The sequence below is a fragment of the Chelonia mydas genome, chromosome 1 (genome assembly GCF_015237465.2).
Source record: "Chelonia mydas isolate rCheMyd1 chromosome 1, rCheMyd1.pri.v2, whole genome shotgun sequence".
NCBI classification, from domain to species: domain Eukaryota; kingdom Metazoa; phylum Chordata; order Testudines; family Cheloniidae; genus Chelonia; species Chelonia mydas.
This window is the reverse complement of record NC_057849.1, coordinates 4,277,610-4,292,001: the sequence shown is the minus strand read 5'-3', so window position 1 is coordinate 4,292,001 and position 14,392 is coordinate 4,277,610. Positions and strand designations below refer to the sequence as shown.

The following is a 14,392-nucleotide window of genomic DNA, read 5'->3' as shown; positions in this document are numbered from 1 at the left end:
TTCTGTATCCTATCCCTCCCCTCCAGGGCCCTTGATAATTCTATGGGTTTCCATGGGCCCTTGATAATTCTAATTGCCTGTGCCTGAACCCCTCTCGTTCTGCAATATCCTGTGTGAGAAGGGTGCCCAGTACTACACAGCGGAGGGTGAAATATTAATTGGCTGATCTCACGGCATTGTATTTTCTGTATGATTCCCCATCCCCCTCCTCCTGGATACCAATGTTTTGCTTAGTTTCTCTCCATGCTTGCACTGTGAGCAGGGTTTCACATAGCTGTGAACTATGTCCTGTCCTGAGGTCATACTGTTAAATTAGAACATAGTAAGGAGTTTGAGGAGTTCAAGCTTTTCCCTCCAATGGCATACACATTGCAATTTTTGACATTGAAGTTAATCTGCCATCACGTTGCCCATTCACCTGACTTGGTTAGCTCCCTCTGAGGATTCTCTGGACTTGTCTATGACCATAATAATCTGGTGCCATCTATCCATGTTGCCACCTCACTGTTCACCCCCTTTCTAGTATTTACCATACTATTTGTTACACTGTGCTTCCCTCCTCTCACAGGCACCTTGAGCAATTCTGAGCTCAATCGATGTTTCAGCTACCTCATGGCATCTTTCACCATCACCCCTATTGACCCATCAACATTCATCCTAATGGGCATACCTGGCCTGGAAGCTGCCCACTTTCTGATTTCCATCCCTTTCTCCATGTTCTACATAATCGGCCTGTTGGGAAATTTCACACTTTTGTTTGTTGTATGGGAAGAGCAGACCCTGCACAAGCCAATGTACCTGCTGCTCTGCATGCTGGCGCTTACAGACATCAGCATGTGTACCTCCGTCGTGCCGAAGGCACTGTGTATATTTTGGTTCAATTTCAAAGGCATTACTGTGAGTGGCTGTCTCACCCAGATGTTCTTTCTTCATGCAGCTTCTATGATGCACTCAGCTGTCCTCGTCACAATGGCCTTCGATATCTACATTGCCATATGTAACCCCCTGAGATAAGCCACCATCCTCACCAACGCACGAATAGCTAAGCTAGGGCTTGTGGGTTTGATAAGAGCTGTTCTCTTCATTCTTCCTGCACCCCTGCTCCTGAGCAGGCAGCCATTCTGTGCCAACCGCATTATCCCCCATATGTACTGTGACCACATGGCTGTGATGAAGATGTCATGTGGCAACATTACAGTCAACAGGATGTATGGGTTGGTGATGGCGTTTGTAGTCACCTGGTTAGACCTGATACTCATTGCTCTGTCCTACAGTCTGATCATCAGGGCTGTCCTCAGAATGTCCTCCAAAAAAGCCCACCAGAAAGCCTTCAACACCTTCACAGCCCATATTGGTGTGATACTGGTTTCTTATACTCCCTCCCTCTTCTCCTCCCTGACACACCGGTTTGGTCAGGGCATCGCTCCGCATGTTCACATCATCTTGGCCAACCTCTATTTCCTCCTTGCTGCCACGCTCAACCCTATCACTTATGGAGTCAAAATGAAAGAGCTTCGTGACAAAGTGGGCAAGTACACCTGCAGAATGTGATCACCTGCAGCCATTGACTTTAATCCTGCATGACAAGAGGGGAAAGGCTATCTCCTCATTAATCAAGGGTGCTCTGTCCCACTTTGGCTTAGCTCAGAATTGTGGAAGTTCACATTCTGAGAAGTTCCTCACACCAAATGTCTTAGGAATGGAGAGAGCAGTGCTTGGTCAGGGAGTGATGAGTTCCCTCTCTCTGACCAACACCTGATCTCTTTCAGCCTCATCTGTCAGCCCCCACACCCTGTCACTCGGACTTTCTGTGACTTCCAGACCACCATAAAATGCTGCAGATTTCTGATACAAGGTGGCTCCTGCAGGATTTGAGGACATTCCACTTGAGCTTGTTGGTTAGAGTTGTGAAACCATGTGTTTTTGAGAACTGGACTGCTGTGTTAAACTATGACACCATCTTTAAGTCAACTTACTTACTGCTTGGACCTTTCAAAATACACAGCAACCATTCCCATTGTCAAAAGATGTCAAAAGTTTGTGTTGAGATTTCAGGTTGGAGTTTGTGAAACAGAGATTGCCACCAAACGTCCAGGTGACTGCATTGCTTGCAGTACTAAGTCCTTCTACTGTGCTCAGCCCTGCCCGACCTAGATTTGCTGATACCCCATTTTTGCCATTGTTTTCTGGAGACCTTGGACAGCTGGAGCAGCAGTGGGGAGTGTTGCCAGTGGTTCACTGGCCTCATACCGAGGACAACCGATTTGAGCAGGTTTGGCTTCAAGGTCTCAAATACACGGATGCCGCTGGGGACGAAGTTTTTAGTGAACTTGGCCTATTTGCTCTGTTGTTGCTGTCACTATCTTTTAGCAACGCTGCAATTAAAATATTGTTTTCCCAGATGAACTTGATAAAAAAAATTGTGCAACAAGATGCAAGAGGGGAATTTAGAAACCTACTTCATTTTAGGCATCGATGCAATGACACAAAACATTCTGCAAACATTTTGCACCAGAGACAGTTATGATTGCACTGGTCACTGCTGCTATCTATGGCCAGTATTAGAAACATTCTACCTCCAAGAAAGAGCGGGAGGAGGAAATGTTTCCTTTTACAGACTAACAGTAACAAACTATTTCAACTAAAAGTACAGACATTGACTATGGTCATTGAATGGAATTAGAAATAAATAATATAATAATGTGATTGTTGTTTTTACACTACATACATTCTGGGCTCCTTTGAGGCTATTTTTAATGCCATCATTCTCTCTTGAGATATAAGTACCAGTACTGGGGGTTTGATTTTGACTGTTATCTCATAGCTTTGTTGCTTATGTGGACAAACTCCTGCTGGCCCTTGTAGCTTTTTTTTTTAATCACATCTGTACTAGGTCTCTAACAAAAGCTTTCATGTGTTACTTCATGTAGACCGTTGTGTTAAGAAAAACAATTGTTTTAAAAATAGATTGGGCCATTTTTAGGTTAGTTTTTAAGGGATTTTGAGCTATTAATGCAGTAGAAATCTGGGAAACTACCTCAAGCTGAGCTGTAGACAGAGCAGCAGCAGCCAGAAACACAAGGACGGGAGGAGCAGCCCAGAAGGCCAAGTGGGGCTGGAGCCAGAGAAGCAGCACTCAGCCAGAAGACCTGCTGAGGCAGAGCTGGGGAGCTGGAGCTGGAGCTCAAAAGCTCTGTGAGCTGCATCATGTCCCTGTTTCCCCTGGCACAGAGGAAGCGTACGCTCACAAACGACCTGTGAAAAAGGAGGCTTCCTTGACTGTGCAGTTGTCACAAGCACACATGGACAACGAGAATGTCAGCCAGACGAAAGCGAGAGGGCTAACAGAAAATGGGGCAGACAGCTGTATTCCTGTGTTCGACGCACTGTTCGGTGAATGGAATGGCAGGTTTTCATCCCAGTCAATGGAAATACCTTAAAGTGGAGATGCAGGGTTCAAATGTGATCCAGGGGGCGCTGATGGAGTGCTCAGTAAATGTGCAAGTTCCCTTTCACATTTATGGAAAGACTCAGTGGGCGGTGGGGGTCACGGGAGAGGGGCAATGGAGGGACTTGGGGTACAGCAGGTGGGGGAGCAGTCGGGGAGCTACAGGGGAGGAGGGTGGAGGAGAGGAGGGACTCAGTGTGTGGCAGGGATATGGAGGAAGGGGGATGGAGCAGGGGCCTGGGCCACAGTCTGGGCATCGGGGAGCTTCTGGCTCTCTGGCCAGTCTCCCCATTTGCCGGAATCATACAGCTCCCATGACGTCTTATCATCCCCAGCTGTCAGAGCACTGACAGACCCCAGGGAGCCAGGGGTCAAAGCCCAGTGGAGTGGGAGGGTCCGGGATCCCCTACCAACAACCCCCCTGCACATCACAGGCCGAACTCCTGACCAGTAGGTGGCACTCCCCTGCCAACCAACCCTGAGCGATGACCGTCACGAGGTGAAAGACTTGCCGGCTCAGGACACTTTTCCAAAGTTAACGCGTTTTACAGGTGTCTCGATACAATAAATGATCAACTTTCCAATGGCTTTCAAAGCTTGCAGTGAGTGCTGATCAGTTCAGCACCATTCAGCCAAACGGGCTTAATTCTGCAAGTGCTGAGGATCAGTATGAAGGAGCCGAAAAGCTGGCCAATCATTCCAAGAGACATTTCTCGTGCTTTTCTCGGACAGTTGCTTTCATTCACATCTGTTTTGAGCCGCGGTTCTCAAACTATGGGAGGTGCGGGAATGTGTAAAGAGAGGCACAAGCTGTGTGGTTTGGTTTGGTTTTATTTTTAGAGCTCTGGCTGTCAGCCCCAGGCAGCTGGAGGTTGTGCAGAAGGGCCGTGTACATCCAGGGGAGGGGATAAAGGGGACAGCTTGAGGCAGAGCCACCATGGGGTGACAGCGGGAGCCGCAGCCACACGGGGCATTGTAGGGCTTCACACTAGTCCCACTCAGGGCTCTCTTAGCAACTGTGACACATCAGATGTCTGATGTGTTGTCCCCCCGCACAAGTACTTAAAAACAAACTTAAAACCATGAGCAACAACGCGCTTAGAGTGAGAAAAAGCTTATATGAGAAATGGTTCGTTTTGTGACAAAGGGAGAAAAGCCTACGACACAAACTGCAGTGAGGGAGGCAGCAGAGGTTCCAGCAAAAAGCAGAAGCTAAAAATATGATGGTGCTTATTTCAAACATGTTGAGTTTTTTTACAGGAAGCTCCATGAATTAACAGGAGAAAAAATGGTTTCTGAAGTGTATAGCACTGTTAACATGAAGGCTACTGAGGCTTCTTACTGTGTGGCTTTGTGCACTGATAAAGCTGGTAAACCGCACAACACAGGTGAGAAACTACTGCTTCCAGGTGCAAAGGATACATCCTGGTGATGCTAGGAGAGAAAGCAGCATCAGGGGTAGATGTGATTCCATTTTCGAATGGCACAGTTACGCACCGTATTGTGGAGATGGCCACCGATGCAAAAGAGCAGTTCCTAGAAAGTGATTGTCAGAGCCATTATTATTCAATTCAGATAGATGAGTCTTCCAATAATAGTAGAACCTCAGAGTTACAAACTGACCAAAAAAAAAGAACAATGAGGAGTCCTTGTAGCACCTTAGAGACTAACAAATGTATTTGGGCATAATCTTTTGTGGGTTATAACCCATTTTCTCAGATGCATGGAGTGGAAAATACAGTAGGCAGGTATAAATATACAGAACATGAAAAGATGGGAGTTGCCTTACCGAGTGTGGGGGGGTCGGAGCTAACAAGGCCATTTCAATTAAGGTGGATGCGGCCCATTTCCAACAGTAGACAAGAAGGGATTAACATCAACAGAGGGAAAATTACTTTTTGTAGTACTAACAAGGAATCATGGTGGATGTGGCCCATTCCCAACAGCTGACAAGACGGTGTGGGTATCAACAGAGGGGAAATTATTTTTGTAGTGATCCAGCCACTCCCAGTCTTTATTCAGGCCTAATTTGATGGTGTCAAGTTTGCAAATTAATTCCAGTTCTGCCGTTTCTTCAATCTCCCTGGACACTCAATAACATACTTAAAAGTGGCCATTCTTCAACAAAAAAACTTCAAAAACAGACTTCAGTGAGAAACTGAAGAAATGGAATTAATTTGCAAACTTAATACTATAGTAAAGAACAAAGTTGTCAGACACGTAGATGAACATAATTTCCCGGGGAAATTAATAGGCAGCAGATTTAAAACAAAGGAAAGGAAGTATTCCTTCACACAACACACAGACAACTTTTCAAACTCTTTGCCAGAGGATGTTGTGAAGGCCAAGACTAGAAGAGGGTTTGAAAAATAACTAGATAAGTTCATGTAGGATTGGTCCATCAGTGGCTATTAGCCAGGATGAGCAGGGATTTAAACCATGATGTGAACTGTCCCTATCCTCTGTTTGCCAGAAGCTGGGAAGGGGCGACAGGGGATGGATCACTTGATGATTCCCTGTTCTGTTCATTCCCTATGAAGCACCTGGCATTGGCTACCATCACAGGACAGGATACTGGGCTAGAGGGATCATTTATCTGACTAAGAATGGCTGTTTTTATGTTCTTATAAAGAGCAAAATATTCAGGGATTCCTTTGTCTGGGTTTTCCCTGCCGCTCTGGAGTCACACCATGAGGGGAGGGTACTTCCCAAGCCAGATCCTGTGGTGAATATTTAGCTAGTGCATATAAATGTATTGTTCCTAGGATATAACACATAAGTGTGTTTCTGCTTGTAATTATATTTTGGATGTAATCAAACCCAGTTTCCCTTTGGACTCATAAAGGAATTCTTGTGTGGAAACTTGGTTGTTCTAAACCTTAATAAATGTGTGAGGGAAATTATTTCCAATATTTGGGCTTTCTGATCATATTGGGGAGGGACTGGTATAACTTTGATGAAGTTGTGAAGGAATGTGGGGAGCGGCCAACTGGGAAGATGGAGGCTGACACCCCAGGAAGTGTCTGTGTAGAACCAACAGAGCTGGTAGGAACAGGGGAGGAAAAGCTGATGCTGTGGAGGAAGCTTCCAGCCAGGGCAGTGGCCTGTAATGACCACAGCCCTCGACATCTTCCAGAATGCATTCACCAGGGGAGGGGCGATCCTGGCCTGAAATATAATTTTTTTCAGGAACTATGGGGAGACCAGATGGTCAGTCACACCGAAGGTTAAGACTTTGCCACAGTTATTTTTAGTACAAGTCACAGACAGGTCACGGGCAATAAACAAAAATTCACAGGAGCCCGTGACCTGTCTGTGACTTGTACTAAAAATAACTGGTGTGGGGGCAATGACAGGGGGATGGTTACAGACCGATCGGGAGGATGAGAGCCCGACCCCGGTTTCGGGAGCAGGGAGAGTCCAGTACCTTCTGCCACCATGGCTAACATCTCCATGGCCCCCGCCACAGCCCCAGCATCTCAGTGCTCTGGAGTCCCTGCCACAACCCAAGCATCACTGAGCTATGGACGCCCTGATGCCTGCAGCAGGTTGGAGGCCTGGGTTCCCGCGCCGTCCACGGTGGTTGAGAGATACTGGGTCCTTGGGCACCCGTGGCAGCTCAGAGCTCGGGGGCCCCCACTGGCTGAGAGCTCTGTCTCCGCTGCCCCAGGGCCGACGTGGAAAATGTCACGGAGGTCTCTGAAAGTCACGGAATCCGTGACTTCCGTGACATAATCTTGTCCTTAGCCAGGCCGATGAACAACTCGCTGCGGTGAATGGGGAAGTGGTGGAACCCCAGTGACTGAGGCAGTGGCCGCACTTTGGGCAGGAGGCACAACAGTCGCTGACTTGCTCCAGACTGTAGAGTTGTTCACCCCTGGGCTCAGAGTGTCAGCCGGCTGTTGTTAAGTGCTGAAGGCTGGCACATTGTTGCCTTGGTAAAGCAGTTCAGGTTACTCAGTGCTTCTTGTCCTTGGAGCTCCAGTGTTATCAGTATTCACTGATAAGGCAACCTGCTAATTCAGCAGACCTCGGTGTTACTCATAAAGAAAGACCACAGGCACAGTTCAGTGACAAAGACACGCGGCCAGGTTTATTGTCCTCAAGGCATAGTCCTAGCACCCTGGCTAAGAGCCAAATGAACAAATAAGCTTATGAAATTCCTTTCATAGGAGGTAATATCCCAAGACATCCATACTGATTAAGGACCTAACTTCACTTTACAAATAATTAAAGAATTGTGTGATCTACTGAGGGTAAAGGGATTAAGAACGTTGATCTACCATCCACAAACTGATGGGTTGGTAGAACGATTTCACAGAACTTTGCGGGTGATATTAAAGAAATTTGTAGCCTCAGATCTCACACATTGGGACCAACTCTTCCCCTGCCTCCTTTTTGCTATCAGGAACTTGCCTCAAGCCTCCAAGTTTTCTCCCTTTGAACTGCTATATGGGAAACAGCCTCAAGGCATTTCAGACCTCCTTGGAGAAACATGGAAGGGCAAAGACACCAGGCAATGAACATAGTCCACTACATTCTTCAATTAAGAAATGGCCTCAAGACTTTGCTGGCAGTTGTTAAAAGAATTTTTCTAAATGCACAACAGGTGCAGATTTCAGAGTCGCAGCCGTGCTAGTCTGTATCCTCAAAAAGAACAGGAGCACAGGTACTCCTGTTTTTCTTAACAGGTACAGAGAAGGCCTATAACAAAGGGGTCCAGTGTGAGTGTGCAAACTCAATGATTGAGTCTTATTGTTACTACCAAGTTTTCTGTTCAACTAACTGGTACAAGGGCAGGGACCATTTGAGGTCGTGAGGTTTTTATTATCTATCCTGCTATGATCAATTGAAAACGGTTGTTGGTCCAGTATCATGTGGCAGCAGTCCCAAACAGTGCAGAGGGCAGTACATTCCACACAGAAATGACAGCCTGCGCCAGTTGCTAGGCGGAAGAGTCTGCAAGGCTCAGTTTGCCCTGACAATCTGAACCCCTGTTATCAGCGAATCCTTTCTTTGCTCTCGGGGGACAGTCTCAGGCTGTATTTCTCCAGGATCTATTTTCTGCTCTTCCAGCTGCTCACAGAGCTGAGGGAATTGTCTTGGAGCCCTGGCCAACCTGAGAGTCTACAGAGACTATTCAGGGGAATCATAAAGGTCGCTGTCCAGTACGGCGAGTGTCAGATGTCTGAGATTCATACACTGATTCTCAGGGCTCTGCCTTCCTGTCTCCATAAGGAGATTTCCTGTCTGCGCTGAGTGGGATTTCGGTGAGTTGCCTGTTTCTATGATAAAGTTCATGCTGAGGGCTCAGGAAGGGTTCCAGGGCAGGAATTCACCCGCACAGTGACTTGAACTGTTTAGTATTGTCAGAAACACCAAGGGATTTACCTGGGTGAAATTGGAACTACCAATGTATTGGAAACCGTTTAGACAAATATTTGTTTTTCAGATCTGTTCCTTGTCTCTTACTGTGTCCTTCTAGCTGTCTTAGTAGCTTCCTCTTTGGGGGCAGTGTGGTTTTTTCCTCTGGTTAGCTCACATTTTCCAATTCAGCAACTTCACTGCCCTGTTTAGAAGTGCAGGCAAATTCTCTGCAGAAGGTAACTCTCTTACCAGAGGGTTCACAACAAGGATGGGTCGCACAGAGGCCAGATTCTGCTCTCACATTCTGCCTTCAGTGGGTGACTCCAGATGAAAACTGGCCTCCCTGAGAGCAAAATCACATCCCCTGTGCTTTGAAATCCCTGTCCTTCATGCCCGCTCTCCAGATGACACGTAAACTGGGGGTTTCCTTTAGACTCTTTCAGCACCCTAAGAGAATATCGCTCTCTGTAACTGGATGTAAAGCTGTGACTTTTGCAGAGGGAAGTCAAAAGTTAAACACGAAGGGTGAATCTGGTCCCATTGAGTTCAATGGCAAAACTCCCAACAGGGCCAGGAGTTCACCCTAAATCCACAAGCAGGGACGTAAATGAATGGCCTGATTTACACCTGTCATGAGAGTCCAGTGACTTCAACTGGGGTCGTCCTGTGGCCTCTAAGGATGGTGATCTCATTTGGACCAAAGAAGAACTGTCAGGACCGTTGCTGAAATCTCAAATTCACAGGCTTAGAAGTTCAGAACAATTGGCATAACAAGCGTTTTGCAGGGGAGAGGGGGGTCTGCTCTCTCTGAGCTCCTACGGCTCTGCTTCTGGAGAGGATGAGAAGCACCAAAAGGCAGTAAAAATAAAACCCTGTTTCTGGCTTAGAGGAAACCAGGCGGTGTTGGAAATCTCACAGGGAGGTCCAGGAATGCAGTGTCTGTGAGTGTGAGGGGAAGAGGGGACGAGCAGATCACAGTGGTGTGGAGTCCTGAAACCGGGTGAAATAGGGAATGAACATACGCTTCTTTGGTCTGTGCATTAGGCAGGAATGAGGCCTCCTGGGGCAGAGGGTGTCTCGGACTGTAACGTAACGTGAACCATACTGTAGCAGATGGTCCCTGACACCTTCCCCCATCCGGATCATCTCTCCTCCTATGAGCAACCCCACGACGGCCTTGTGGTAACGTCAGCAATTGCCAACATGGAAGAGCAGCCTCAGGAAGGAGCGTCTCAGTTTCTAGCGGGCTGCAATATGTTAAAGCTTTGTGTCGTTTTGAGGCAGAGTTACTCACGCTGGCTCCTTTTAGTCCCCACGTCCTCTCTCCCTCCCAACGGGTCTGTCCCTCTCTCCTTCCCTGCACAGGCCGAGCAACTTCTGGGGTTCCCTTCAACCCGGAGAGGCTGATCTCCCCCTTTTCCCCAGTGCAGGCAGACACTGAGTTTAACCTAGTCTGAGGAGATAGTTCTGTGTCTGTTGCTGTGGGTCTGGCACCTGGTTTAGGTCGTGAATGAGGGGTATAATTGTGTGTCAGGGCTGGAGTTTCTAAGTTGGGGGACATACATGGACAGGCAGGCAGCACTGGTGGTTGTGGGGGCAGGGAGCGGGGTGTAAAGGGACAGGTGGACAGAGCTGCTGAAAGTCAAATTTTCTTTGTGATTTTTGCCATTTCGTCAGTGGAAAGAACCATTGATCTTTCCTGCTCAGATGGTTCAATCTCCCATTATACTCTGAGCCCCTGTCAGTTCTCTCCTTCCCCATCCCAGGCTGCCCCCATTCCAACAGCACCCTGGTTGCCAGTGTCTTCTCCATGCTCCCCAGTCATCCCTGGCTCTCACCACCTCCGAGCCGCCCTACGCTCCCCAAAATTCTTCCTCTGCAGGGGGTGAGGTGCCTCCCATCACACCTGCTCCCTTGGCTGGGGGAGATCAGTGACGGTGTCTCGCCGGTGAAAAATCTCCCACACCAGTGGCAAATGCCAAGACACCTGTGCGGCTGCTCTTCACGCACCCAGAGACACCCCGTGCAGCTTTGGGAACTGCTAAACAGGAACAACTCGCAAGCTGAGAAGTACGCACATAATGAGAGCGGGCAGCTCTGGGACATGTGAGTGCCGAGAGAAATGCAGCTGCCATTTGCAGGAGCCACTGGTATCTGCCTGAAACAGTGGCCCACTGGGACACAGCCGTTAAACCCTGGATGCTCTGGGACCATTTGTCAGCCAGCTCTGCTAGCCATTCATGGCGAGGGTTGTACAATTTTTTATGGAGTCAAGTCGTTATTGTTCTCATCTGAAACGTTCGTCCATGCAGAGCCTCACGGGATTCCTCAGCCTCGTAACATACACACCTCGTGTAACATGTCCAAGGCACGGCAGTCACAGGAGAATTTCTCCCCATAGGGCTAAATTCCCCACAGTCATGAACGGAAAATATGCCTCCAGTAGCTTCAGGCAGGAGGTTGCAGGCAAAATGCCTCCAGCTGACTCCTGGGGACGTGCCTGTCGATTCCAAAGCCAGAAGAGACCACTGTGATCATCTGGTCTGTATAACACAGGCCTGAGAATTTCCCCCAAACTATTCCTACAGCAGATCTTTTAGAGAAACTTACTACCTTGATTTAAAAATTCTCAGTGACGGAGGATCCGCCATGACCCTTGGTAAATTGTTGTAATGGCTAATTAATCTCACCGGTTAACAAATGTTCACTTTATTTCCAGTCAGAATTTCTTTAACTTCAAATTCCAGCCATGGGATCATGTTACACCTCTGTATGCTAGTCTGAAAAGCCTATTATTAAACACTGGTTCCCTGTGTAGGTACTTACAGATGGTTTTGAACTCACCCCTTAACCATGTTTGTTAAAGTAAATAGATTGAACTCTTTGAGTAGGGCAGGTTTTCTAATCTTTTAATTATACTTGTGACTCTTCTCTGAACCCTCTTCAGTGTATCAACATTTTAATCATGGACACAAGAACTGGACACAGGATTCCAGCACGAGTCGCACCAATGCCAGTGACAGAGGTAAAATAACTTCTCTAAGTCTCCTTGAGATCCCCCTTGTTATGATCCAAGAATCACATTGCCTCTTTTGGGCACACTGGGTCACACTGGGAACTCAGGTTTAGCTAGTTATCCCTTCACCCCCCCTCAAAAATTTTGTTCACTCATGCCGCTTCCCATGAAAGTCCCCCATCGTGTAAGCATTGCCTGCATTCCTTCTTCCTAGATGTAGATCTCTACATAGCTATATTAGAACACATTTTGGTTGCTTCAACAAAGTTGACCAACTAATTCAGTTTGGTGACCTGTCCTCTTCATTATTAACCATCCCCCAACTTTTGTGTCATCTGCAAACTTCATCAATATTTAGTCATGAGAAGTGTTAGCAGCTGAGTTGCTGACATGTCTCTCTCCTTACACTTGTCAGTTAACACCTGAAACTTACCTCTCAGACGAAGCTTGGCTTGCTTACTGACCTGTGAGGACTTCTCTGGACTTGGTTCTGACCTTAATAATCTGGTGCCATCTGTAAATTTTGCCACCTCACTGCTCATCCCCCTTTCTAGATTGTTAATAACTATAATTTATTTACCGTACTATTTGTTATAAAGTGTGTAACCCCCCTTACTGTGCTTCTTTCCATTCAGAGGCACCCTGAGCATTTCTGAGTCTGATCAACGTATCAACTACCTCATGGCAGCTTTCAACCTCACCCTGTCTGACCCTTCAATATTCATCCTAACGGGAATCCCTGGCTTGGAAGCTGCCCACATCTGGATTTCTATCTCTTTCTGTATGTTCTACATTATCAGCCTGTTGGGAAATGTCACAGTTCTGTTTGTTGTAGGCAAAGAGCAGACCCTGCACAAGCCTATGTACCTGTTGCTCTGCATGTTGGCGCTCACAGACATCAGCATGTCTACCTCTGTTATGCCGAAGGCACTGTGTATATTTTTGTTCAATTTGAAAGGCATTACTGTGGGTGGCTGCCTCACCCAGATGTTCTTCCTTTATGCAGTTTCTGTTATGAAGTCAGCTGTCCTTGTGATAATGGCCTTCGATCGCTATGTTGCCATCTGTAACCCTCTGAGATACACCACCATCCTCACCAACGCACGAGTAGCTAAGCTAGGGCTTGTGGGTTTGATAAGAGCTGTTCTCTTCATTCTGCCCCTGCCCCTGCTCCTGAGCAGGCTGCCATTCTGTGCCAGCCGCATTATCCCGCACACGTACTGCGAGCATTTAGCAGTGGCGAAGATATCATGTGGAGACATCACAGTCAACAGGACGTACGGTTTGGTGATAACGTTTGTAGTCATCGTGTTAGACCTGATGCTCATTGCCCTGTCCTACAGTTTGGTCATCAGGGCTGTTCTCAGAATCTCCTCCAAGAAAGCCCATCAGAAAGCTCTCAACACCTGCACAGCCCACATCTGTGTGATACTGACGTCTTATACTTCCTGCCTCTTCTCTAACCTGACGCACCAATTCGGTCAGGGCATCGCTTCCAACATGCACATCATCTTGGCCAACCTCTATTTCCTCATCCCCCCCATGCTCAACCCTATTGTTTATGGAGTCAAAACAAAAGAGCTTCGTGACAAAGTGGGCAAATACATATGCAGAATATGATTTCCTGGGGCCACTGACTTTAAACATGTGTGACAAAAGGGGGAAAGGATATCTCTACAGTCATCAAGTGTGCTCTGTCTCAGTTTGTCTGAGCTCAGCACTTTTGAAGTTTATAGTCTGAGTACTTTCTCACACCTAATGTCTTACCACTTTCAGACCAAGCACTGCTCTCTCCATGGCTGAGTTCGCTCTCTCTGACCATCCCCTGATCTCTTTGAGCACACCCCCACACACCCTGTCATTTGGCTTTTCCATGACTTCCAGACCACCAGAAGATACTGCAGCTTTCTGATGCCAGGTGGCTTTCCATTAGCCTCTGTGTGAATAGGTTCTGGATCAGTTCGGCTAAACGAAATCTATGTTTTCTGATCGCCAAAGACAAAGAAAGCAGCTACAATGCTGAACTTCTTTCACATATATGCAGTCATCCGATGAACAAAATATACCTGATTTTTCTACTTCCAATCCTTCAGGAGGCCTGGAGGATAAACAAAAAGTCTCAGTTGAAAAGGCTAATAGAGGAAAGCTGCTGCAGGATTGGAGGACTTTCTACTCGAGCTTGTTGGTGAGAGTTATGAAACTTTGTGTTTTTGAGAACAGGACTGCTGTGTTTAACTATGACATGACCTTTCAGTCAAATAACGTACCGCTTTGCACACTTCATTTTGGAGTCACTTTTCATCTGGAACCTTCAAAACACACATTAACCATTCTCATTGTTGAAGATGTCAAAAGGAAGTGTCGAGATTTCATGTTGGACTTATGAAACAGGTGAAATAGAGATTGCAACCAAATGTCCAGTTGATTGAATCGCTTGCAGTACTACGTCCTTCTACGGCGCTCAGTCCTTCACAGCCTAGCTTGGCTGAGATCTCACTTTTGTCATTGTTTTCTGGAGACCTTGGACAGTTCGATCAGCAGTGGAGAGCTTTGCCAATGGA

General features: G+C 47.1%; 1 protein-coding gene and 1 pseudogene across 1 annotated transcript; both read left to right on the top strand.

Annotated features, from left to right (window-relative positions):
- The first annotated feature begins 612 nt into the window (after positions 1 to 612).
- LOC102931136 lies at positions 613 to 1,551 on the top strand (annotated as a pseudogene).
- Positions 1,552 to 12,512: 10,961 nt separating this feature from the next.
- LOC119565158 (putative olfactory receptor 52P1) lies at positions 12,513 to 13,451 on the top strand. The gene has a single exon (XM_037889602.1). It carries the CDS (start codon positions 12,513 to 12,515, stop codon positions 13,449 to 13,451), a length of 939 nt encoding a protein of 312 aa, XP_037745530.1.
- Positions 13,452 to 14,392: the final 941 nt, after the last annotated feature.